Source organism: Ornithorhynchus anatinus, chromosome 9 (assembly GCF_004115215.2).
Source record: "Ornithorhynchus anatinus isolate Pmale09 chromosome 9, mOrnAna1.pri.v4, whole genome shotgun sequence".
In the NCBI taxonomy this organism is placed as follows: Eukaryota; Metazoa; Chordata; class Mammalia; order Monotremata; family Ornithorhynchidae; genus Ornithorhynchus; species Ornithorhynchus anatinus.
The window spans coordinates 57247362-57273766 of NC_041736.1; the positions used below are offsets into that span (position 1 = coordinate 57247362).

Genomic DNA, 26405 nt, shown 5'->3' on the forward strand with positions numbered 1-26405 from the left:
GGGGGGGGCGTCGTCCGCCAGCCTCCTTCCCGGGCCCCTGCACGTGCATGGCGAGGAGCGCGCGCGCCGCGGAGCCCCGCCCAGGGCGGAGCGCACGCGCTGCAGAGCCCCGCCCAGGTCGGAGCGCGCGCCGCGGAGCCCCGCCCCCCGGCGCTGTCCAATCAGCTCGCACGCCGCCGCCAGGACAGCTTGGGCCCCACCCCTACGCCCTGTGGGGCGGAGGGCCGCGAACGCTTTAGCATTGAGATTGTCCCTGCTCGGCCCCCGTCGGCCGCCGGGCGGCCGGGCAGGACTGACCTATGTGTGGCTGGCCAGGTAAAGCGGGCCCCGGGAACAAGCTTCGGGCCCCGAACCTGCCTCCTCTTTTTCTGCGCTTCCTCTTTTTCTCCTCTTCCTCTTCTCCTCCTCCGCCACGCACCTCCCCCCCCCCCCCCCCGCCGGGGCCTCCGGATGGGGCCCGTCCTGAGCAGGGCGTCCAGCCGTGACCTCTGACCCGGAAGTGGGCATGGCGGCCGGGCAGCCTGGGCCCCCGCCGAGCCCTCAGCCTTCTGCCCCGCATGACCTTGGGAGGCCCCTCTCCAGAGAAGCAGCGCGGCTCAGTGGAAAGAGCCCGGGCTTGGGAGTCGGAGGTCATGGGTTCGAATCCCCGACACTTGTCAGCTGGGTGACTGGGGGCAAGTCACTTCTCTGGGCCTCAGTTCCCTCATCTGGAAAATGGGGATGAATTGTGAGTCTCACGTTTTTTGGTTGTTTTTTTTTTGTTGGTATTTGTTAAGCGCTTACTATGTGCCGGGCACTGTTCTAAGCGCTGGGGTAGACATAGGGGAATCAGGTCGTCCCACGTGGGGCTCACAGTCTTCATCCCCATTTTACAGATGAGGGAACTGAGGCACAGAGAAGTTAAGTGACTTGCCCACAGTCACACAGCCGACAAGTGGCAGAGCTGGGATTCGAACTCATGAGCCCTGACTCCAAAGCCCGTGCTCTTTCCACTGAGCCACGCTGCTTCTCACGTGGGACCTCAGTTCCCTCATCTGGAAAATGGGGATGAATTGTGAGTCTCACGTGGGACCACCTGATGACCCTGTCTCTCCCCCAGCGCTTAGATCAGGACTCTGCACATAGTAAGCGCATAACAAATACCAACATTATTATTATTATTATTATTATCCCGGCTCTGTCAGCTGGGTGACTGTGGGCAAGTCACTTCACTTCTCTGGGCCTCAGTGATCTCATCTGGAAAATGGGGATTAACTGTGAGCCTCACGTGGGACGACCTGATGACCCTGTATCTCCCCCAGCGCTTAGAACAGTGCTCTGCACATAGTAAGCGCTTAACAAATACCAACATTATTAATATTCACTTATTCATTCAATAGTATTTATGAAGTGCTATGTGCAGAGCACTGTACTGTTCATTCAATAGTATTTATTGAGCGCTTACTATGTGCAGAGCACTGGACTAGGCGCTTGGAATGAACAAGTCTGCAACAGATAGAGACAGTCCCTGCCGTTTGACGGGCTTACAGTCTAATCGGGGTCACAGTCTTAATCCCCATTTTAATAATACTAATAAGGGCATTTCTTAAGCGCTTACTGTGTGCCGAGCACTGTTCTAAGCGCTGGGGGGAGGATACAAGGTCATCAGATTGCCCCACGTGGGGCCCGCAGGCCTCATCCCCGTTTTATTCATTCAATAGTATTTATTGATTGCTTACTATGTGCAGAGCACTGGACTAAGCGCTTGGAATGGACAATTTGGCAGTTTTACAAATGAGTGAACTGAGGCCCAGGAAAGTGAAGTGACTCGACCAAGGTCACACAGGTGACAGGTGGTGGGGTCAGAATTAGAACCCATGACCTCCGACTCCCAAGCCCGGGCTCTTTCCACTCAGCCACAATGCTTCTGGCCACGTTCCCATTTGATGGTGTCCCCCCCAGTGCTTAGAACAGTGATTGGCACATAGTAAGCGCTTAACAAATGCCATTGTTATTATTATTCCCAGCCCGCACACTCTGCTCCTCATAATAATGACTAATATAATATTATAATCAATACTGGTCATTACTATAATAAGCACCCTTCCAAGTGCTGAGGTAGATACAAGTTAATTAGATTGGACACAGGCCCTGCCCTAAAGTCTTCATCCCCATTTTCCAGATGAGGGAACTGCAGCCCAGAGAAGTGAAGTGATTTGGCCAAAGTCACACACAGGTGACCAGTGCCGGAGGCAGGATTAGAACCTACGACCCCTGACACCTAGACCCGTGCTCTATCCCTTCTAGACTGTGAGCCCACTGTGGGCAGGGATTGTCTCTATTTGTTGCTGAATTGTACTTTCCAAGCACTTAGTACAGTGCTCTCCAGGAGGCCTTCCCAGACTGAGCCCCCCCCTTTCCCTCTGCTCGTCCTCCCCTCCCACCCTGTGTTCTTCCCCCTTCCCCCCAGCACTGTGCTCATTTGTATATATTATTTATTACCCTATTTATTTTGTTAATGAGGTGTATAACTCCTTGATTCTATTTATCTTGATGATGTTGTTTTGTTCTGCTTTGCTTTGCTGTCTGTCTCCCCCGTTTAGACTGTGAGCCGGTCATTGGGCAGGGATTGTTACTCTCTGTTGCCAAATTGTCATTCCAAGCGCCTAGTACAGTGCTCTGCACATAGTAAGAGCTCAATAAATGCAATGAATGAATGAACAGTAAGCGCTCAATAAATACGATTGAATGATTGAGTGAAGTTGCGCCGCTCCTCTATTGCCAACCTCCTCACTGTCTCTGTAGCTCATGTATCTAGCTAGAGCGAAGCAGCGTGGTTTAGTGGAAAGAGCCCCGGCTTGAGAGTCAGAGAGGTCATGGGTTCTTATCCCGGCTCTGCCACTTGTCAGCTGTGTGACCTTGGGCAAGTCACTTCACTTCTCTGGGCCTCAGTTACCTCATCTGTAAAATGGGGACTAAGACTGGGAGCCCCACCTGGGACAATCTGATTACCTTGTACACTGCTTGGCACATAGTAAGCGCTTAACAAATACCAACATTATTATTATGTATCTCACCGTGACTACTGGCCCACACCCTGCCTCTCTGGCCTGGAACTCCCTCCCTCCTCAAATCTGACAGATGGTGGCTCTCCCACCCCTTCAAGTCTTATTGAAGGCATCTTTCTTACAAGGCGCCTTCCCTGACTAAGCCCAAGCCCTCCTTTCCTCTTTTCCCACTCCCTTCTGCATCACCCTGACTGGCTGCCTTTATTCATTGCCCTCTTCCAGCCCCACAGCTCTTATGTCCATCTCATTCATTTATTTCTATTCATGTCTGACTCCCCCTCTAGACTTTAAGCTCTTTGTGGGCAGTGAATATTGTTATATTGTACTCCCCAAGCGCTCAGTGCAGAGCCGTGCACATAGTAAGTGCTCAATAAATACAGTTGACAGACTAACCGACTCCCCCTCCCCGACACTCTCGATGCCTAAACGCTTTGGGATCCACCCTGGCACATCCCCCTCCCCAATCTCCGAGCCCCTTGAGCAATCAGCGTCCCCCAGGACCAGATGCAAAGGTCTACTACTATTGAATGAATTAATATAAATAGATAAATTACAGATGTATATATATATATAAATATCTACACACACACACACATATGTGCTGTGGGGATGGGAGGGAGGATGAATGAAGGAGCAAGTAAGAGCAGCGCAGAAGGGAGTGGGAGAAGAGGAGAGGAGGACTTAGGGAAAGCTTCTTGGAGATGTGCCTTCAGTAAGGCTTTGAAGTTGGGGAGAGCAATTATCTGTGTGATTTTCATTCAGTAGTATTTATTGAGCACTTACTATGTGCAGAGCAGATATGACGATTGTCTGATAATCTTCCAGCATGGTACCTCACGGTGAAATTGTATAGGAGACAAGGTGCTCTTTTATTCCCATAATAAATATGCAGTGGCCCAAATGTAATTCTTTTAGGAAGATCACTTACATTGCAACTTTGAGATTGTCAGATGTTCTGGAAAACCAATATTATCCTTACATACCTTAGTTACCATGACTGTGGGCTGGGAACTTGTCTACCAATACTGTTGTATTGTACTCTCCCAAGTGCTTAGTACAGTGGTCTGCACACAGTAAGCTTACTATTGTGCCAAGCGCTGTTAATAATAATGGTATTTGTTAAGCCCATACTATGTACCTGGCACTGTACTGAGCACTGTTCTAAGTGCTGGGTTAGATACAAGTTAATCAGGTTGGACACAGTCCCCCCAATCTCAATCCCCATTTTACAGGTGAGGTAAGTGAGGCCCAGAGAAGTGAAGGGACTTGCCAAGGTCAGCAGCAGGCACGTGGTAGAGCTGTGATTAGAACCCAGGTCCTTTCTGAAACCCAGGCCCGTGCTCTATCCACTAAGTCACACTGCTCCTCAGCACCTTCTCTGACGAAAAGGAATTTAAATTACTCTCAATGTGGGACAATTTGTATTTCCTCTTTTAATGAGAAATAAAGTTTTTTGTATCTTGCATCCATGTCTTTTCTCCGCTTATTCTCCAAGTCAAGTAGGTCTTTTTATTTTATAGGAATCAAGTGAACCAGGGGATGATGCCGAAGTTGGAAAACCTGGTGCAGTTTCCTAGTTCTCTTAGATGGTGGTTCAGCCTGTGTCCGAAGAGAGGATTTGGGGAACAACGGAGGCCTGTGAAACCATCCATTCACCGTGTTGGGACCGCTCAGCAATCCCCACGACTCTGGCAGACGGACACATTCATCAGTGTGGCTTTATCGCAGTACAGGCTCTTAGCAACAAAAGAAGTACTTAACAGTTTACCTGTTGATCTCTGTGCCAAACTGAAAGGAAGTCACCCCTTAGGTGTTTGCTATTGAATTTAACCGACTCGATAGCGCCATTGAATTTTACTGCATGAATTAATGATCCCGACGGTAGTTTCAACCTAAAACTGAAGTTAGGAGGATGTAATAACTCTTTGTCTTTCCAGAGCTAGTCCAAAATTTTTATTCGTTACCTCTTAGCGGGTTTCCCCTTGACTTTCTGCGCATGTACTTCTCACCTTGTTTTATAGGGCGAAAGAGGCCAGAGATTGAAATCGCCGTTGATCAAACCCAAACAGGAGAAGCAAGAAGTAGAAGTATGGATCGGAATGACTGTAAGAGAGCTTGCCAGAGCTATGGATAAAAGCATAGGTGAGTCCGATGCTTTTATAGAGAACGGTCATCTTATGCCATCGAGTCGTTTCCGACCCATAACGGCACCGCGGACCCATCTGTCCCGGAACACCCCGCTCACTGTCTGCAATCGTTCTGGTGGTGAATCCGTGGAGTTTTCTTGGTAAAAATCCAGAAGGGGTTTACCATTGCCTCCTTGCAGGCTGTAAACTTGAGTCTCTGCCCTCGACTCTCTCCCGTGCCGCTGCTGCCAAACATGGGTGAGTTTTGACTTGTAGCAGACGGCCTGCCACTCGCTAGCCACTACCCAAGCTAGGAATGGAACGGACAGGCCTCCGCTTGACTCTCCCTCCCGTAGCCGAGATTGGAAACTCTCCAGGTGCGATCCGGAGAAGGGATTTAGAAAAGTAGCATTAAAAAATATCCAGTTGTGTTTAGCCTTAGTTTAAGATATTAAGGGGTAAACACTGGAGTACCTTTTAAAGATCCCAAGCTGAATTCTCCCTTCGGTTGAGAGGGAGAATAGGTTGTCGATTTCACTAGTGGTTCGTGCTTTGTTTTGTATCCTTTCCCAAGTTGTTAATTTTAGTAATGGTGCGTACTTTGTTTTATATTCTTTAGGACCAGCATATTTTGGGTTCTTTAGGGAAAAGAAATGATAGTGGTTTGGACACTGCAAACTGCTACCATAACCCCAAGATAAGCAGTGATTATTTCTCAGGATGAAAACTGAGCCAGAATTTCATTTTGCCAGAATTTTGGCGCAGACTGAGGCTAGAGCTGAGTTAGGCCCACTTAAGTCTGGGTTGAACACCATTGATACACCGTTGGTAGTGTCAATGAGAGGAGTTACTGGTTAGTCTAAATTACAGTACTCCTCATCTCATAATGCCCCTAATGCATAGAAATAAGTAATGATAGTATGGTGTCTCATTTGTTAAGCCCATATTATGTGCCAAAAAATAACTTTTTTTTTAAATATTATTGTTAGATGATGAGCCTCTGGAGAGGTGTAATGTAAGAAGATCAACACAGTCCCTGTATCTCATGGGGCTCACAGTCGAAGGGAGAGAGGGAGAACGGGGATCATATCCCCATTTTGCAGATGAGGAAACTGAGGCAAAGGAAAGTTAAGCAACTTGTCCTGGGCAGGCAAATGACAGAGCTGGGATTAGAACCCAAGTCCTCTGACTCCAAGACCTATGTTCTTTCCCCTGGGCCAGGCTGCTTCTCAAAATAAGAATTTTAAAGGGAATTTTATAAGTATGACATTTGACAGCATTTTAAATCACCCCTCTCAGTGAACTTTGCATCAACCACAAAGTGCAGGAGAAACCTGTAGAATTTTCCCCAGCTGGAATATGACTAAATTTGACCCTATAATTAGTGCACTCTTGGATTTCATTTGAAGAATTTGGAGATGTTTTTGTAACCAGATATGATGTTAGCTCAGTTAAACAATGGTTAAGTCCAGCCATGCTTTGTTGTGATAGCTGCAGAATCTGTGAATAAATATTTTCATTTCCAGATAGTTTTTCATTTCTCAAAAATGGTACTTTTTCCATTTAGGTTATTTGCTTGTGGAAATTTGCTTATGGAACACCTTTTAAAGAAGCATTAGCATCCTATTAATTCATTCTTATGTATTTTATAAAATTAAATGTAGTAACACGTGATGTGCACACCCTGGTTTGATCATGGAATTTAACTTTGGATGTTGAAGTTTGCTAGATTATTTCCAATTTGGAAATCATATCAAATGTTACTCAAAAGTGACAAAATATCTAATTTAGAAGAAGTAATTTGTTTTGAACTTCAACTTAAAGGCAGAGAAGCAATTGATCCTGCTGGGTGTTTTTTTTTATGGTATTTGTTAAGCACTTAGTATGTGTCAGGCATTATTCTAGGCATTGGGGTAGATGCGAGATAAGCAGGTTAGACACAGTCCATGTCCCACATGGGGCTCACAGTCTTATTCTCCATTTTATAGATGAGGTAACTGAGGCACAGAGAAGTGAAATGACTTGCCCAAGGTCATACAGTAGTCAAGCAGCAGAGTTGAGATTAGAATCTAGGTCCTTCTGGCTCCAAGGCCTGTGGATAGCACTAGGCCACACTGTGTCCCCGAAAATTAAAGAGTTGTGCTAAACTGTCTTCTCATCTCTCTTTAGATCATGTGTATGAATCCCTGTGGAATACTTCTGTTGAAGATTTCCTAAGACCCAATTTTCCTTTGGATGATATATGGATCAAGGAAGTTATAAAAAAATCAGGAATGAAACATAAATGGACAAAATTAAAAAAGGTCAAAGTCAGAGAAAACAAAGATGCTGTGAGGAGGTAAATGATTAGTTTTCAAAAAGAAATATCAACATTTTACTTTGCATCATTTAAAATTAACAACTATTATGAGGTGGGGTTTTTTTCTTTTCTTTCAGGAATTAATGCCTGTTTGGGTGCTTTAATTTTACATGCTTATTTATATCATCAATTTCAGGCTAACAATTTTTTTCTGTTCGTCTACGTAAACTTTCGGGTTAATCCTAAAATATAACTAGAAGTGAACAGCCTTTTATTAGAAAGGTAAATCCCATAAAAACTGCCACTACAAAATCTTTTATGAATGGAATAGAAAGTATATTGCTATTTAGGATGAAAATTAAATTATGATCCACTTTAAATCGTGATCCCAGAGTGCGATTCAAAGACATAGAATCTTTCTATTGGGTAGTTACTTGAATGAGCTGTATTTTTCTCCTAGGCCCAAGGCAGATCCAGCTTTATTAGTCCCGAGATCCCCAGTTGTTACGATAATGGGCCACGTTGATCATGGGAAAACCACTCTGCTTGACAAGCTGCGAAAAACTCAAGTGGCGGCAATGGAAGCCGGAGGCATCACTCAGCACATCGGTGCCTTTCTTGGTATGGAATCAGATATATCTTCTTATTTTCATGGGAACTCTAATCGTGATTTGCTTCAACAGAATGTGAATGATATTCTCTGCCTTGTTCTTTAAAAAGAAAAAGGAGATAGAGTTTTATCCTGTTATTTCTTGGTTGAAATATAAAGGCAGATGACCAGACTACCTAATAAAGTACTCTGAGTTCAGGGTACTTCTCCTCCAAGAGGTCTTCCCTGATTAAGCCCTCATTTTCTCTTCTCCCACTCCCTTCTGCATTGCTCTTGCACTTAACTATTCACCGTTATTCACCCTTTCTTCAGTCCCAGCACTTCTGTACATATCTATAATTTCTTTATGTCAATATGTATCTCCCCTCTAGATTGTAAGTTTGTTGTGGGCAGGGAAAGGGTTTCCTAGTTCTGTTGTACTCTCCCGAGTGCTCAGTACAGTGAATAAGCGCGTCATAAATACGACTGAATAAGTACGATAGAATGATGGAAGCGCCGCTTAGTACAGTGCCTTGTACTCAGTAATCACTTAATACGATTGATTTATTGATTGATTTTGCTTCTGGGATACTCTTCCAAGTGCTTAATACAGAATGCTCTGCGTTTGGTAAATGCGGTTCATATTCAATATATTCTGCTGGTTAATGCGTCTAGTAAAAATCATCATATGCTTGTTTGTGAACACAGTACAGAACCTTCAAAGTTTTAACTGCATTCCTTCTGTACATAAAAATATCGATCAGATGAATAAAGTGCTTCTATAACTCCTGTTGGATGCTGATGAAGCTAATGCTTTCTTAACACAAATTTTAATCTTTAGAAAAGTTAAACAACTATTACTTGCTAATTCAGCGGTGACTGCTGGTCAGTAATATAAAAGCACTCAGGGGTCCATGGAATTGGAAGAGATTTTCTGTTTGGGTTTTTTGTTTCGTTTAGTTATTTTCACATGATGTTTGTTAAGCACTCACTGTATGCCAGGCACTGTACTAAATGCTGGGGCAGAAACAAGAGAATCAGGTTGGCCACAGTCCCTATCCCACATAGGGCTCACAGGCTATTACCCATTTTACAGATAAGGTAACTGAGGCAAAGAGATATTAAGTGACTTGTCCAAGGGGTCACAGAGTAGACATTTGGCGAAGCTGCAGTTAGAACCCAGGTCCTCTGACTCCCAGGGCCCTGCTCTTTCCACTAGACCATGCTGCTTCTCAGAGTTACCCTCAGAGATGCATTATTAATTGGGAAAAAAATGAACTGCTCTGGCCCACTGTCCTCCAGCCAAGAGAGCCCACTATATCTTGAAGTCCTTCCTACAGCATTTCTCCCCCGCTCACTTTCGACCGTCGCTATTCGAACCAGCAGTGGGCCAGGGGAGAGACAAGAATATCTGGTGGTGGGGAAGGAGGCAAACTTTGGAAAGGGACTCGCACAGGGAATGTGTTGCTATGTCGTACTCTCCCAAATGCTTAGTAAGTGCTCTGCACACAGTGAGCGCTCAGTAACTACAATTGACTGACTGACCTCCTGGGGTTTCATTATCCCTGCTCTTCTAGGCTTTAATCTAGCTCATTTGCCAAGTGAAATGCTTCTCATTTCTCTTTCTTAGCCACCTAATTTCTGTATCAGCCATTATTTATCTTGTCGCCCGATTATCAGCAGCTGTTCCTTTGAGGCCTTGATTTATTTAACTGCTACTTGAAAATAGAGCCAAGGGAACACCAAAGGGCGAGACTGTATGATGATTCCTTTTCTTTAGAGAACGTGACCCGTAACGAGAGACAAACTTGTTGACGTCACCTGCTCGTGCAGTAATGTACAATTTAAAATATTGCCATTCATACCGAAGAGGAAGATGGTCACATTTGAGTTGCTGGTGTCTTTTGATTGTTGTTTTGTAGTTTATTTACCTTCGGGGGAAAAGATAACCTTTCTGGATACTCCTGGGCACGCTGCCTTTTCAGCAATCCGGGCAAGAGGGGCACACGTCACTGACATTATCATTTTGGTGGTAGCAGCAGAAGACGGAGTCATGAAACAAACTGTCGAGTCTATTCAACATGCCAAAAACGCCCAAGGTATGGTATGTGGTTTAATGTTGATGGTTTAATGCTTTTTAATTTTTAATTTTTTGTCTTTATCAGAACGAGTATAAGAAAATTGCATCAGTCCCAGATCAAAGATGTCCCACAGATCTTCAGGTTTAGAGTTCCACTATTGGTTTTGCCAATATCATCCTTTTTTCTTTTTCCTTTTTCATGGTATTCGTTAAGGGCTTACTATGTGCCACACACTGTAATAAGCACTGAGGTAAATACAAGCTAATCAAGTTGGACACAGTCCACGTCTCACGTGGGGCTCACGGACTTAATCCGCATTTTACAGATGAGGTAACTGAGGCCCGGAGAAGTGAAGTGACTTGCCCAAGGTCACACAGCAGACAAGTGGTGGAGCCGGGATTAGAGCCCAGCTCCTTCTGACTCTCAGACCCATGCTTTATCCAGTAGGCCACGCAGCTTCTCTTCTTGCTTTTTCTTCATTTATTAAAAAATAGTAATAAAAGAGGGGATAAATGGGAGTACTCTAAGTTCTTGGGGAAGGAAGGGAAAGATGTCTTCCTGACTAGAATGTATGTCATATCTTTATTTTGTATTTGCCAAATGGTTAATGCAGCGTACCTCATCCAATGACATGCCAATAAATGCTCTCACTTCTCCACTACTCGGCACTGGTACTTGGTACTATTCCATTTGCCCCAGTTTCTCCTGCTCTATTACTTTGGCTTCCCCTCCACTCAGTATTCTTCGGTGAGGGCAAAGTCTGAAGGGGTTTCTCAAAAAGACTGAAAATCCCTGTTTGAAAATACCTCCCAAAAGCCTTAGCTAAACTTTCATTCATTCATTCAGTGGTATTTATGGAGCACTTACTGTGTGCAAAGCACTGTACTTAAGCACTTGGGTGAATACAATCCCCTTCTCCCCCCCTTCCCTCCCCTCAGCACTGTGCTCATTTGTATATATTATTTATTACCCTATTTTATTTTGTTAATGAGGTGTACATCCCCTTGATTCTATTTATCTTGATAATGTTGTCTTTTTGTTTTGTTCTGTTTTGCTCTGTTGTCAGTCTCCCCTGTTTAGACTGTGAGCCTGTCACTGGGCAGGGATTATCTCTATCTGTTGCTAAATTGTACATTCCAAGCTCTTAGTACAGTGCTCTGCACATAGTAAGCGCTCAAATACTATTAAATGAATACAGTATAACAATAAACAGACCCTTTCCCTGCCCACAACAAGCATACAGTGTAGAGTCTAGCTTACACATTAGCAGAGAGGAAGCTTTGGCTCCCAGTAACAACAGATTAGTTTTAAAGTTTTTGTGCATCCACTGAGTTGTGTTGGTCTTGGTGTTACCTAAATAGAATGCTACCTGTAGCATTTTCCATACTGGTTTTTCATTGTTGCTATTTGCTCCATTATCTCTGCCCCAGGTCTCTCTGTGTATGTTTTGGTTATATGTGAGCGCTTAGGTCCCATGGGAAAGAATTGAATGTGTAGTTTTCATAGTTTCATAGTTTCACTGGATTTAATTTAATGAAAACTTAGATTTTGCTATTAAAAAGTTTACCTATTGAAAATATTAAAAGGTATTGCTGATTTTTAATTTTTTTTTCCTATAAACTCACTTCCTGAAAAAAAGTTCTTCCCCTATATATCTCATTATTCATGGTTCAACCAATGATATCTACATGGAATACCTAATGAAGAGCTTGATTTTTACCACTACCTATTGAATATACTCCTGGTCTTTACTCTGTTTCTTTCTGGCATGGTTAAATCAACCACTGGACTGCAGAACCCAAGTGAAGTGAAAGAAAAAGCGCATTGTGGGCAGGGAATTAGTCTGTTTATTGTTGTACTCTTGCAAGCGCTTAGCACAGTGCTCTGCACATAGTAAGTGCTTAATAAATAGGACTGAATGAATTTGTTCTATGTAAATACCTCAACCCAACAATTCAGACTCCAGAAACCCACTTTGAAGCCCAGATTCCACAGAAAGCCCTCATGAAATAATCAGTCTGGAATTAGCTCACCCCCATTATGACTGTTTTACAGATCTGGCAGTAAGCTAGTGGGGGACCAGGGTGATTTCTTTATTCTGTGTAATAAAAAACAAGGTTAATACTAGGACTCAGCTTGTGACCCCAAATCTTAACTTTTCTGGTGTTTTATTTTCACCATCTCATTCCAAGATTAGTGTTCTAATCACAGACATAGACACAGGTGGGTGTCTGTCACTGTGAAGAAAGGTGTCTCACGACCTATCCTTAGAGAAAATGTGTTAGCCGTTTAGCAACTCCTTTTTTTCTGCCTCAGTTCCACTCATCCTGGCCATAAATAAATGTGACAAACCTGGAGCCGACCCTGAAAAAGTGAAGAAAGAGCTGCTGGCATACGATGTGGTCTGTGAGGAGTACGGGGGTGATGTTCAAGCCATTCATATTTCTGCACTTAAGGTAAAGGGTTGGTGTTTCAAAAGAGACCTTGTTCTGAGGGAGATTCAGGATGGAATGGACACAGTGTGCTTTCGTAATGTAAAATGAAAATTAGAGCAAAGATTATTTTAGACCAAAATGAAAACTCACATATCACTGAGGTCATTGCAATGGCAGTGATTTTGATACTTGTATATCGTGTTTTTTTTAGGACGGGCCATGTAGACAGAGTAGGTCTCTGGGAAATATAAGGGAATATTTAACAAATTAAAAGGCATTTCAAGAATATTACAAGTGTGCTATACTTTGGTTCTGCTTTGGTAATCAAAGATGTCGCTAAGTGTTGAAACAGCTGGATGAAACTTATTATAATTAAAGTAGATTCCCCAAATTAAGCAAGTTGATATATTTAAATTCTTGCAAGTTCAACACTTGAGTACATGTAACGCTCTCTAAGATTATTTATAATGCTTTAAAATTTCTATTTGCGTGTCAGGAGAGCTACCAAGCTTGCGGTCTAAGGTTACCATTAGTTCTGGGAAAGGCCAAGTCAGAAGCTTTTTGAATTGGGAGCGACAAATTGCAACCAGTCGGCATCTTCCAGCTATACACCTTTTTTGTGTGTTTTTTTTTTAAATGGTATTTGTTAAGCACTTACTAATTTGTCTGCCTGTTCCCCTCAGTTCATTTTAAGCTCTTTAAGGGCAGGAAGCTTTCCTTTTGATTCTGTTGTACTTTCCCCAAGCACTTAGCACAGTGCTGCACACCCAGTGGGCCCTCAATCCCGTTAATGGTTGGGTACAGGGAAGAGAAAAGGAGGAGACAGCTGCCACCAACCTGGTGTCTTTTTTTTTTGGTTTGTTTCCAAAGCTGAAATTTTTACACTGGGAGAAGTTCCAGTTCCACAGAGGAGGTATTGGCAGTTAGATTGGGAAGATAATGCGAGAATAATTTGATCTAAGGTCTGTGTTCCTCAGTCAGTGAAAAAGGCGGGGAAGATTTGGGAATATTGAAGAGTAGAGGCCAGACAGACTGTGGCCATCCAGGCATTAATCTGGTTCAATGTGGCTCTTTCGATTCAAGGGTGACAATCTGATAGCTTTGGCGGAGGCAACAGTTGCTCTAGCAGAGATGTTGGAATTGAAAGCAGATCCCACTGGGCCAGTGGAAGGAACAGTAATCGAATCTCGGACGGATAAAGGAAAAGGGTAGGCTTGTTAACATACCTGAACTCCTCGAGCCGTTTTAATTGTTCCTGTTTTCTAATAAAGTCACATCTCCAGCTTGAAAACAGAATTTTTCTTCTGGCATTACAAGCGATCTCCCGATCATTTACCTTTTTTAATGCTTAGCGATTGTGAGCTTTCTGGTGGTAGCAGTATAATAATTTCCAGGCACAACACCCATTTAACGTTGCTAATTTGGAAAAGAGGAAACAGTGGTACCACGAGGTGTTCCTCAGTGGGTGACAAACCAGAAGAAAAAATGAGATTGGAAATTCAGATTTTGAATACGTCAGTCTTAACCTTTGACCATATGACCCTGCTATCCTCACCATGTTAAAAATCAATATTTGTAAAAGCGGGAAACAAAGGAATAAGTTTTTTCCTTGGACATAGATTGAAATGGGTTTTGTCACCGGTGGACTCTTAAATCATATCTTAAAACTTCCAGGCGATAGCTCCCATCTCAAGCATTTGAAGTAATGAAGTCATACACATTCATCATTTTGCCTTTGTTTTGGCCTAAAAATGTCAAAGAAGCTTAACTCACTTTTTTTTTTAAATTTAGTCCCGTCACTACAGCCATAATCCAAAGAGGGACTTTAAGAAAAGGTTCAATTCTGGTTGCTGGAAAGAGCTGGGCAAAAGTGCGCCTAATGTTTGATGAAAATGGAAAAACAATGAATGATGCTTGCCCGAGCACACCAGTAGAAATTACAGGTTGGAGAGACCTTCCTTCAGCAGGAGAAGAAATTCTTGAAGTAGAATCTGAGGTACAGCCAAGTTAACTCATAAATATCTATAACCTTCTGTGGAATAACATGTTCAAAGTTAAAAAAAAAAATGCAAACGTTTAGCTTTATGAGCATAAAACTATGGTAATAAGGGTTCTTAAGAGGTCGTTTAATTGCATGGAATAGAATATTTCCCCCCATAGTTATAGGTGAGGCTTTCTAGACATGTTAAGTTTGTTGATTAAACACGGCAAGTTGAAAACTGCTTTAGAAATACTTCTGTACATGACCTAAATTAATCCCATAACCCAAGAGCCTTTATCATATTAACAGTCTATTTTGTCATATGGGTACATAACAGTTCTGCTTTTTCCCACAAAGCAAAGAGCCCGTGAAGTTATTGACTGGAGAAAGTATGTTGAAGACCAGGAAAAAATGAAAGAGGATATGGAAACGATCGAAGCCAAACGAAAAGAACACCAAGAGTCCCATAGAAGAGAACGTGACAAGTTTGGCGTTAAGAATTGGAGAGAGAGACATTTTATGCAGTACCAAGCGATGAAAGGAGTAAAACTAGTTCGACCCAAAGAGAGGATAGAGAGCAACTCTAACAAACTCACTGTGGTTATTAAAGGTACTTGTTTGTTGGTTGCAGTTTTGCTTCTTGACAATTTTGTGTCATTCTGGATATTAACCTAATAGCTTTAAAATCTCTCATGGGACCTTTTCCGTTTTCTTTCTTAATTTTGGTATTAAAAAAATTATAAGTAGAAGTTTGGGACCACCATGAATGAAGGTAATAGTTTATATATATATATAAAGAGATCTAATCTAGCCCTGTAATTGCCACAGTGCTCTGCACAGAGTAAGTGCTCAATAAATTTGATTAAGATATTTTCTATTAGGTTGTCAATTTTGGTTCCTATTTTTGCTGCCTACAGTTTTGAACTTTTATTCTCTTTAGGTGATGTGGATGGATCAGTCGAAGCCATTTTAAATATTATAGATTCCTATGATGCTGCAGATGAATGTGAACTGGAGCTAATTCATTTTGGAGTAGGCGATATTAGTGAAAATGATATTAACCTTGCTGAAACATTCCAAGGTATAGTTCCTACCTCCTAATTACCAGCAAGTCTGCATGTTTTAGTCAGTGGGATTTTTCTGCATGATTCGTGATCTTGTCTTTTAGACCGTAAGCTCCTTTTGGTCAGGGGAACTGGACTGTTGTATTCTTCTAAGTGCTTACTACAGTGCTTTGCACACAGGAAGTGCTCAATAAAGGCCACTGTGTCAGAATTTGAGGTGAACCCAGGTTTTTATAAATTAAAAATTCAAAAGGAGGAGCTTTTTATTTTATGCCTTTTTAAAGTCAGTTGGTGGAGTTCTTTAATAAACTTGAAAAATTTAGACCAGCCACTAAAGGCTTTCCATTGTCATTATAAATGCTTGAAGCCTGGTGTATCTCTATTACTTTAAACAGTAATTAATCATGAAGCAAGGTAAGGAAACTCTTAAAATTCTCCTTTGCTGAGCAAAAGGCAGACTTCCCGTGTTTGTGTTAACTAGTCACCCGGTTCTGTCTGCCAGGTGTTGTATACGGCTTTAGTGTCAATGCAGGCAAAGACATTCAGCAGTTAGCTGTGAAAAAGGGAATAAAAATTAAACTTCACAACATCATCTACCGACTTATTGAAGACCTACAAGAAGAACTGAGCAGCCGGTTGGCTCCCTCTGTGGAAGAAAATGTAATCGGTGAGGCCACATGGAATGGTAAAAGCTTTGTTTTAGGGAAGATGAGAAGATGGTTGTTGGGTCCTCACTGTGCCGTGTTACATTTTTACAGACTGTACACAGAAATGGGTTGCCATCCAATAGTATCCTTCTAACGCTCTGACCTAAAGAGATCTGCACAGTATATTCATGGGGAAATGCAAGGGTTATGGATCAGTTTGTTATGGACCGGACCGGGAACGTACCTCTAATTCTAATACTCCTTCAAGCTTTGTACAATGCTCAGCACATAGCGCTCAGTAAATGCCATTGATTGAACAGTTGATGGACTGTAAATGCTGAATAAATGGCAGCATAATAATAATAATGTTGGTATTTGTTAAGCGCTTACTAAGTGCAGAGCACTGTTCTAAGCGCTAGGGGAGATACAGAGTAATGTCCATCTAGGGAAAGGGAATGTATCGATAATATCACTGTTCCTTTTCACTTACTTACTTTCACTTACTTTGATAATAACAACAATAATTATGGTATTTGTTAAGCATTTACTATGTGGCAAGCACTGTATCAAGTCCTGGGGTAGATACAAGTTCATCAGGTACCACATGGGGCTCGCATTTTGAAATAGAAGGGAGACCAGGTATGGATTGAATCCCCATTTTGCAGATGAGGGAACTGAGGCCCAGGGAAGTGAAGTGACATGTCCAAGGTCACACAGCAGTTAAGTGACAGAGTTGGGATTAGAAACCAGGGCCTCTGACTCCCTGGTTTTTCTTTCCACTAGGCCATGCTGCTTCACTTTAGTGCAGTTTCACTTAATGGCTGAAACATTCGTTAGCAAAACTTGAGTACTACTTATCAAATATTCCTCAGGTCAATCTGATGAGGAAGAATAATCTGAAACCCAGACATCAATGAAGGGCACCACAGTCAGGATTAAAAGCAGTGAAAGATGAATGGAGCCAGACCCAGGACCTCTCTCCCAGGCCCCTACTCCTGGTTCTCTTGTTGATGTTATAGAAGCAGCGTGGCGTAGTGGACAGAGCACGGGCCTGGGAGTTAAGGATTCTACTCAAGGATCTGCCATTTTCTGCTGTGTGGCCTTGGGAAAGTCACTTCACTTCTCTGTGCCTCGGTTACCCCATCTTTGAGCCCTATAAGGGACAGGGACTGTGTCCAACCTCCTTTGCCTGTATCCAACCTAGCACTTAATACAGTGCCCAGCACATAGTGCTAACACCATAATTGTAATTATCACATAGCCTTCCAGGGCAAGAGCAGGAAGTCAGAGACTTTTTAGCAATAACTTGTACATGTTTTTGCTTACTCCATGTTGGTTTCCCCTTCCTACAGGTGAGGCATCTGTGCTGGCTACCTTCTTTGTGACAGTAGGAAAGAAACAAGTTCCTGTGGCAGGTTGCCGAGTCCAGAAGGGACAACTGGAGAAAAAGCTGAAGTTCAAGTTGGTCCGAGGAGGAAATGTTATTTGGAGAGGTGAGTTAAGACTGCGATCATCTGCAACCAGACTTTTTCCTTTGGAACCAAACTGTTCTCCCAAATCTCAGCCATGTTTTAGGACATGTTTTAAAAAAAATTAGCTATGAAATAATTCTCACCATTACAGATTCTTTAAAGTTTCCCCTTGATATCAAATGCTCCTTATTGGGCTGCTGCATATGAATGGAATTGTACTAGAAGGGACAGCTTCTGCACACCTGGCGTTTGTGCTATCCATTGCAAGTGAAACCAGCTTTGTAATCTTTCATCTACCACTGGGATATTCTTGGATAAAATTATGCTACCTCCCAAGTGCTGAATACAGTGCTCTGCACACAATTAAGTGCTCAAGTTTTACCACCGATTGACTGCTAAGAAAACTCACCTCTGGGAGTTGACCCTATGTCTGTACTATCATTTCAGGGCATTTATCTTCATTAAAGCACCATAAGGATGATGTTCCAGTCATAAAAACCGGCAACGACTGTGGTCTCAGTTTGGATGAAGACATAGAGTTTAACATCGGAGATGAAATCATTTGCTATGAAGAGAAAGAGGTGCTACAGAAGATCTCTTGGAATCCAGGGTTTTAAGTCTTTGAGACATAATGCTCTAAGAGCATCTAAGAGCATTTCAATTCAGTGTGCTCTTTGTGTGGATTCAGCAAGGCAGCAGCCCTCTCACCAAATAGGACACCGATCCGGTTAAAGGTCTGAGTGTGTTGTGGTTGCCTGCCCTGGGTCTAGCCAGAGACCAAAGGCATTCAGAGAAAATGGACCCAGGAGTCTATGCTTGATACCAGTCATATCTTAAATGTCCTTGAAAAACTTAAAATGACACTGGAAAAAACCTGCATGCGGTGGCTTTGGCATTCTTTTAAATATTGTATAAGTGTTAGTGAAAGGAAATGGGCCTCTAATCTGGAAAGTGGAAAAATCTGAAGCACCTTGTGTAAATCAAAAATATCAAAGCCACTTATCTAATGATGGAATTGAGTGGATATAAAACTGTCATGTGGAAAATGTTTCTACAGTGGTGTTCTTTGGAAATACCCGATTTTGATCATACAAGATTCCCCATCCATCTTTCCTTTGTTAAGCGCTTACTCTGTGTAAAGCACTGTGGTAGATACAAGGTTATCGCAGGTGGGGCTGTCAATCCCCATTTTACAGACGAGGTAACTGAGGCAGAGAAGTTAAGTGACTTGCCCAAAGTCACAGCAGACAAATGGCGAAGCTGGGATTAGATGCCTGTAGGCATCTTTGAAATCTTTTCACCCTTTTTTATACATATACACAATGCACGCATTGAAAATTCCACCTTCCTGGCCTTGCTGCCTTCTGAGAATTAGACTCATCTCATGGCCTCAGCTAGCCTGCCCCTCCCCCACCCCCCACCCCTGCCTCCCAAGCACTCCAGGGGTAGAAAGCACACACCCAATTCTGCCAGTAAAATGCATTTTTACCACACATTTTGACCAGAATTGGTCAAAGGGCAACACAAAGGTAGAAGGGACTAGGCTAGTATGCATGCAGCACAAGGCCAGCGGATTAAATCAGAGCACCTACTTCCCTTTCCACAGAAGCCATTTAATCACTGGGAAGACCCAGTTAAACAAAGCCCAAACTTTGAAGGTGGTAGAGTTCTTTTATTAGCCCATATACATCTACTTGTCTTCAGGTTTGTTGAAGCAATAGGTCAGGCAGCACTTGCCACAGTAATGCCGGTCAAAGTGGCTGGCCATGAAAACGCCAGCTCCGCACTCGTCCGACGGACACTCCCGACGCAAACGGCTGATTTTTCCGTTCTCATCAACCTGCAAAAGAATAATGTTGTGAGCTTCAAGCCCATCCCGCTCTGGATGAGGTTTTAAACTAACCACCGGTCATTCTGCTATTAGCAGCTGGACGGTTGGAGTTCCCGAGGTGCCGGCCCACATTGTGTTCAAGCGTCGACTTGCGTTTAAATGGTTGTTTTGCATTACCTTATAGTACTTGAGCACAGCAAGCTTAACCTTCTTTCTCTTATGCTTGTTCTTCTTGGGAGTGGTGTAAGACTTCTTCTTCCTTTTCTTCGCCCCACCCCGAAGTCTCAGCACAAGATGAAGAGTAGACTCCTGTAAGCAGGAATAAGCCCCTTTAGGGGGAAAAAAAAAAGCCAACCCTCCCACAAATAGTCCACATCTCCCCACTCAAGAACCTCCGGTGGTTGCCCATCAACCTTTACATCAAACCCACTATTATCAGCTGTAAAGCGCTCAGCCAGCTTACTCCCGGCTACCTTACCTCACTGACTTACTAGAGCTGGGCTCACCCATGTCACTCCTCCGCCACCAGCTTGCTCACTGGGCCACAATCATCTCTCTCACCCTGGATCCCTTTCTAAATCCACCCGCTGGCCTGGAACTTGTCCTCTTTCCCCTACATCCTCTCCCTTTCCCTCACTTACACACTTGGATCTGTACCTTTTAAGCACTTGGAATTCACCCCATCCTCAATCCCACAACACGTATACACGTCTAATTTATTGTAGCATCTGCCTCCCCATCAAAACTAGGCTCCTTCTGGACAAAGAACGAGTCTTCCAACTCTCCAGCACTGGAAAAATCTGAAGCAGCTTGTGTAAATCAAAAATATCAAAGCCACTTATCTAATGATGCAATTGAGTGGATATAAAACTGTCAGGTGGAAAATGTTTCTACAGTGGTGTTCTTTGGAAATAACCCGATTTTGATCATACAAGATTCCCCACCCAACTTTCCTTTGTTAAGCCCTTACTATGTGTAAAGCACTGTGGTAGATACAAGGTTATCCCAAGTGATGTCAAGTTATCTGGTAATTACTATGAAGGCATGTTGCTTTACCAAAACTCAAACCAAGTTTTCAGTTAATCTCTTAGGATCAAGACCACCTAAAACTAAAATTGGAAACTCTTTTTAGAAAATGTTCACAGCACATTACTCAACTGTTCTTCAATTTACATGAGAATTTTTGTTCTGTAATTCTGACCTTCTGGATGTTGTAATCGGACAGAGTTCTTCCATCTTCTAGCTGCTTGCCGGCAAAAATCAATCGCTGTTGATCAGGAGGAATTCCTAAAAGAGACCAATCGGATCAAAGTCGGGCTCAAAGAACCATTGGTCTAGAAGGTGACCGAAGAAATCTCCAAAAAGACCATTCCTGGTGCCTTCCCCAATTCCCTCCCCAGGTATAAAGTAACGTCTCACTCACAGGAAAGAGTACCAGTCCCAATGTGCACAGTGGTTGGGGTACACTAGACCCCCATCAGTCAGAGTTCTATTAAGCATTCAGAAACAAAATTTGTTGAAAAGCAAAAACGTACCTTCCTTATCTTGGATTTTGGCCTTGACATTTTCAATAGTATCAGAAGGCTCGACCTAGAGTGTGAAAGAGGCAAATTACACTCATTCTCACCTTTAAGTGACCCCCTCCCAATACTAATTGATCCCTTCACGGGTCCAGAAGAGCCACAGGTTCTGAAGAAAAGGGGCTCAAAACCCATGGGGATACCTCTACTGTCATTCGAGTGCGACCACCCCCCCCCGAAAGGGCAACAGGTCAGAAGCTTCCCCATGCCCACCCCTGCCTGCACCTAAGCTAAACGCTGTTCAACTCAACTGGTTGGGACTTTTATGTATATGTATAAATACACTTTACAGGCTCTTATTTCTCAAAGCAGTAACTCGTGTGGGCCACCCCCCAATCCATTCTTCCTACTGCCTGTGCTTTCAAGATCTCCCCGCTCAGGCTCTTACCATGTGCCAAGCACTGTTCTAAGCACTGGGGTAGATACGAGTCAATCAGCTTGGACACTGTCCCTGACCCACATGGGCTCACACTCTTACTCTAGACTCAGCTCACTGTAAGCAGGGAAAATGGCTACCAACAGTGTATTCAGGATCCTAAGTGCTTAGTACAGTGCTCTGCACCCAGAAAGCACTCAACCACCACTGATGAGGAGAAGCAGCGTGGCTTAGTAGAAAGAGCCCGGGCTTGGGAGTCAGAGGACGTGGGTTCTGATCCCAGCTCCGCCACTCGCCTTAGGCAAGTCCCTTCACTTCTCCATATCTCATCTGTAAAATGGAGGTTAGGGTGGTGAGCCCCATGGGGGACAGGGCCCCGATTTGCCTGCATCCAATGCTTAGTATTCATTCAATCGTATTTAGTAATAATCATGGTATTAATTGCGTGCTTACTATGTGCCATGCACTGTTCTAAGCGCTGGGGTAGATACAAGATAATCTGAATTTACTGCATTATCAGATACAGCATGGCTTAGTGGAAAGACCTCAGGCTTGAGAGTCAGAGGTCGTGGGTTCGAACCCCAGCTCCGCCACTTTGGGCAAGTCTGTAAGCCCACTTTTGGGCAGGGATTGCCTCTATCTGTTGCTGAATTGCACATTCCAAGCGCTTAGTCCAGTGCTCTGCACAAAGTAAGCGCTCAAAAAATACGACTGAACAGATGGACTTCACTTCCCTGTGCCTCGGCTCATCTGTAAAATGGGGATGAAGACGGTGAGCCCCACGTGGGCCAACCTGATGACCTTGTACCTCCCCCAGGGCTTGGAACAGTTATTAATATCATCGGTAATGACCGCTTACTGTGTGCAGGACACTGTACTCAGCGCTTAGAAAGTCCCATTCGACAACAAAGCCCAACGGCAGGCTCGCGGTCTAGACGGAGACAGGCCCCAGGGCAAATCTGTTACCGGATTGTACTTAAAATGTCGGTATTTAAGTGCTTCCTATGTGCCAAGCCCTGTTCGATGTGCTTTGCACCTAAGAAGCGCTTACAAAATATCACCATCATTTAAGCGCTTCCTATGTGCCAAGCCCTGTTCGATGTGCTTTGCACATAGAAAGCGCTTACAAAATACCACCATTATTAGTTAAGCGCTTACTATGAGCTGAGCACTGTTCTAAGCGCTGGGGTAGATCCAGGCGGTCACTTCACTTCTCTGGGCCTCCGTTCCCTCATCTGTAAAATGGGGATGAAGACGGGGAGCCCTACGTGGGACAACCTGATCACCTTGTATAATAATAATGTTGGATCACCTTATTTAATATAATGTTGGATCACCTTATTTAATAACAATAATGTTGGATCACCTTAATAATAATAATGTTGGTATTTGTTAAGCGCTTACTAGGTGCAGAGCACTGTTCTAAGCGCTGGGGGAGAGATACAGGGTCATCAGGTGGTCCCACGTGAAGCTCGCAGAGAAAGAGCCGGGGCTTGGGAGTCAGAGGTCATGGGTTCGAATCCCGGCGCAGCTGGATGACCGTGGGCGAGTCACTTCACTTCTGTTGCCTCATCTGTAAAACGGGGATGAAGACGGTGAGCCCCACGAGGGACAACCCGGATCTCCCCCAGCGCTTAGAACAGCGCTCCGCACAGAGCCAGCGCTTAAATACCAACATTATTAAGTGGCGGGGGGAGATTCGAACCCGTGACCTCCCAAACCCAGGCTCTTTCCAGAGCCACGCTGCTTTTCAGCGTCTATCCGCCCCAGCGCTTAGAACAGCAGAGAGGAAGCCCTTGAGAAATGCCAGTATTATTATTGTAATATTATTCTTCTAGGAGAGGCCTCGCGCTGGGCCTAGGAGGAGGGGGAGGGGCGTCCACGCGGCCCCAGGCCGCCGCCGCCGCCGCCGCCGCCGCCGCACCTCGAGGGTGATGGTCTTCCCCGTCAGCGTCTTCACGAAGATCTGCATCTTGTCTGGGCTCCGCCGGAGGGCCGGGAGTCCGGGCGGAAGGACGGAGAGAGGGGCTGAGGGTCCGCGGAGCCGCCGCCGCCGCCGCCGCTGCTCCTCCTCCCGCTCCCGCTGATGGCGCCGCCCGAAAGACCGAGCCCCGCGCGCGCCCCCGCGCCAAGACCCCGCCCGGCCTGCCCGCCCCGATGCCTGACTCTCTCCCTCCGCCGCACGAGGACCCCGCCCGGCCTGCCCGCCGCGATGCCTGACTCCCCCGCGGCCGCCCCGGGACCCCGCCCCGATGCCTAATTCCCCCCCACGCCGCACCAGGACCCCGCCCGGCCTGCCCGCCCCGATGCCTGACTCCTCCTTCTCCGCCGCACCAGGACCCCTCCCCGATGGCTGATTCCCGCCCGCCGCCGTACGAGGACCCCGCCCGGGCTGCCCGCCCCGATGCCTGACTCCCCGCCGCTCCAGAACCCCGCCGGGCTGCCCTCCCAGATGCCTGACTCGCCAACGCACTGCCTGAACGACTCCCCTGACTGAGTGAATGGCTCCCTCACGGCGCCTGTCATTCATTCATTCCTAATAATGTTGGTATTTGTTAAGCGCTTACTATGTGCAGAGCACTGTTCTGAGCGCTGGGAGAGATACAGGGTCATCAGGTGGTCCCACGTGAGGCTCACAGTTAATCCCCATTTGACAGATGAGGGAACTGAGGCCCAGAGAAGTGAAGTGACTTGCCCACAGTCACACAGCTGTCAAGGGGCAGAGTCGGGATTCGAACCCATGACCGCCGACTCCAAAGCCCGGGCTCTTTCCACTGAGCCACGCTGCTTCATCCATCCATCCATCCATCCATCCATCCATCCATCCATCCATCCATCCATCCATCCATCCATCCATCCATCCATATTTATTGAGCGCTTACTATGATAATGTTGGTATTTGTTAAGCACTTACTGTGTGCAGAGCACTGTTCTAAGCACTGGGGTAGATACAGGGTCATCAGGTTGTCCCACTTGGGGCTCACAGTTTTAATCCCCATTTTACAGATGAGGGAACTGAGGTACAGAGAAGTTAAGCGACTTGCCCACAGTCACATGTGCAGAGCACTGTACTAAGCGCTTGGAATGTACAAATCGGCAACAGATGGAGACAGTCCCTGCCCATTGACGGGCTTACAGAAGCACCGTGGCTCAGTGGAAAGAGTCCGGGCTTGGGAGTCAGAGGGCATGGGTTCGAATCCTGCCTCTGCCACTTGTCAGCTGTGTGACTGTGGGCAAGTCACTTCACTTCTCTGTGCCTCAGTGACCTCATCTGGAAAATGGGGATTAATTGGGAGCCTCACGTGGGACAACCTGATTACCCTGTATCTACCCCAGCACTTAGAGCAGTGCTCTGCACAAAGTAAGCGCTTAACAAATACCAACATTGCGTGGCTCAGTGGAAAGAGCCCAGGCTTGGGAGTCAGAGGTCATGGGTTCAAATCCCTACTCTGCCACTTGTCAGCTGTGTGACTGTGGGCAAGTCACTTCACTTCTCTGGGCCTCAGTTACCTCATCTGGAAAATGGGGATTAATGGGGAGCCTCACGTGGGACAACCTGATTACCCTGTACCTACCCCAGCACTTAGAACAGTGCTCTGCACATAGTAAGAGCTTAACAAATACCAACATTATTATTGTTCCCCCACGTTGGAGGTGGCCAATACACTGCCTGAATGGCTCGCCCCCTCCAGCTCCCCTGACTGAGTGAATGGCTACTTCACGTCGCCACCCCTTAGAATAATAATAATAATAATAATAATAATACTGGTATTTGTTAAGTGCTTACTAGGGCGAGGCAGTGTGGTTCAGTGGAAAGAGCACAGAGTCAGAGGTTGGGAGTCAGAGCACTGTTCTAAGCACTGGAGAGGAACCAAGATCATCAGGGTGTCCCACGTGGGGCTCACAGTCTTAATCCCCATTTTCCAGATGAGGGAACTGGGGCCCAGTGAAGTGACTTGCCCAAAGTCACCCAGCTAAGTGGCTGCGGCGGGATTCGAACCCATAACCACGGACTCCCAAGCCTGGGCTCTTGCCACTGAGCCACGCTACTTCTCAATAAATATGGGGGGAGGGGGGTACAAGGTGATCAGGTTGTCCCACGTGGGGCTCACAGTCTTAATCCCCGTTTTCCAGATGAGGTCACTGAGGCCTAGAGAAGTTAAGTGACTTGCCCGAGGTCACACAGCCGACAAGCTGCAGAGGCGGAATTAGAATCCATGACCTCTGACTCCCCAAGCCCGGCTCTTTCCACTGCGCCACACCCATTTTCCACCCAACAGCATTTGTAATAAAAATAATAATAATACTAATAGTAATGTTGGTATTTGTTAAGCGCTTATTATGTGCAGAGCACTGTTCTAAGCGCTGGGGGAGATACAGGGCAATCAGGTCGTCCCACGTGAGGCTCATAGTCTTAATCCCCATTTTATAGATGAGGTAAGTGAGACGCAGAGAAGTGAAGTGACTTACCCACAGTCACACAACCGACTCGTGACAGAGCTGGGATTCGAACCCATGACCTCTGACTCCCAAGCCCGGGCTCTTTCCACTGAGCCATGCTGCTTTTCTTAATAATAATAATAATGATAATAATAATATTCAATAGTATTTATTCAATAGTATTTATTGAGAGCTTACTATGTGCAGAGCACTGTACTAAGCGCTTGGGATGAACAAGTCGGCAAGAGATAGAGACGGTCCCTGCCGTTTGACGGGCTGACAGTCTAAGTGCTGGGGTAGATACAGGGTCATCAGGTTGTCCCACGTGAGGCTCATAGTCTTCATCCCCATTGTACAGATGAGGGAACTGAGGTCCAGAGACAGGAAGTGACTTGCCCACAGTCACACAGCTGACAAGTGGCTGAGGCGGAATTCGA

At 45.0% G+C, this 26405-nt stretch overlaps 2 protein-coding genes across 4 annotated transcripts; one reads left to right on the top strand and one right to left on the bottom strand.

Annotated features, from left to right (window-relative positions):
- The first annotated feature begins 234 nt into the window (after positions 1-234).
- On the top strand, positions 235-18791 carry MTIF2 (mitochondrial translational initiation factor 2). Of its 3 annotated transcripts, none has more exons than XM_029072292.1 (14): positions 235-315; positions 4568-4799; positions 5069-5189; positions 7343-7511; positions 7933-8093; positions 9984-10160; positions 12459-12598; positions 13661-13785; positions 14369-14573; positions 14916-15168; positions 15499-15639; positions 16125-16289; positions 17622-17762; positions 18189-18791. In XM_029072292.1, the coding sequence occupies exons 2-14, from the start codon at positions 4587-4589 to the stop codon at positions 18356-18358; spliced, it is 2181 nt and encodes a 726-aa protein (XP_028928125.1). In that variant the 5' UTR covers positions 235-315; positions 4568-4586; the 3' UTR covers positions 18359-18791. The 3 variants fall into 3 exon arrangements, with proteins under 3 accessions (XP_028928125.1, XP_028928126.1, XP_028928124.1); XM_029072291.2 differs by lacking the exon at positions 235-315 and adding an exon at positions 711-727; XM_029072293.1 differs by lacking the exon at positions 16125-16289.
- Positions 18792-19392: 601 nt separating this feature from the next.
- On the bottom strand, positions 19393-23621 carry RPS27A (ribosomal protein S27a). Its single transcript, XM_001509194.6, has 5 exons — positions 23453-23621; positions 21108-21162; positions 20774-20859; positions 19750-19881; positions 19393-19581 (listed from the first exon to the last, which is right to left on the bottom strand). Exons 1-5 carry the CDS (start codon positions 23498-23500, stop codon positions 19432-19434), a joined length of 471 nt encoding a protein of 156 aa, XP_001509244.1. The 5' UTR covers positions 23501-23621; the 3' UTR covers positions 19393-19431.
- Between the last annotated feature and the right edge of the window lie 2784 nt (positions 23622-26405).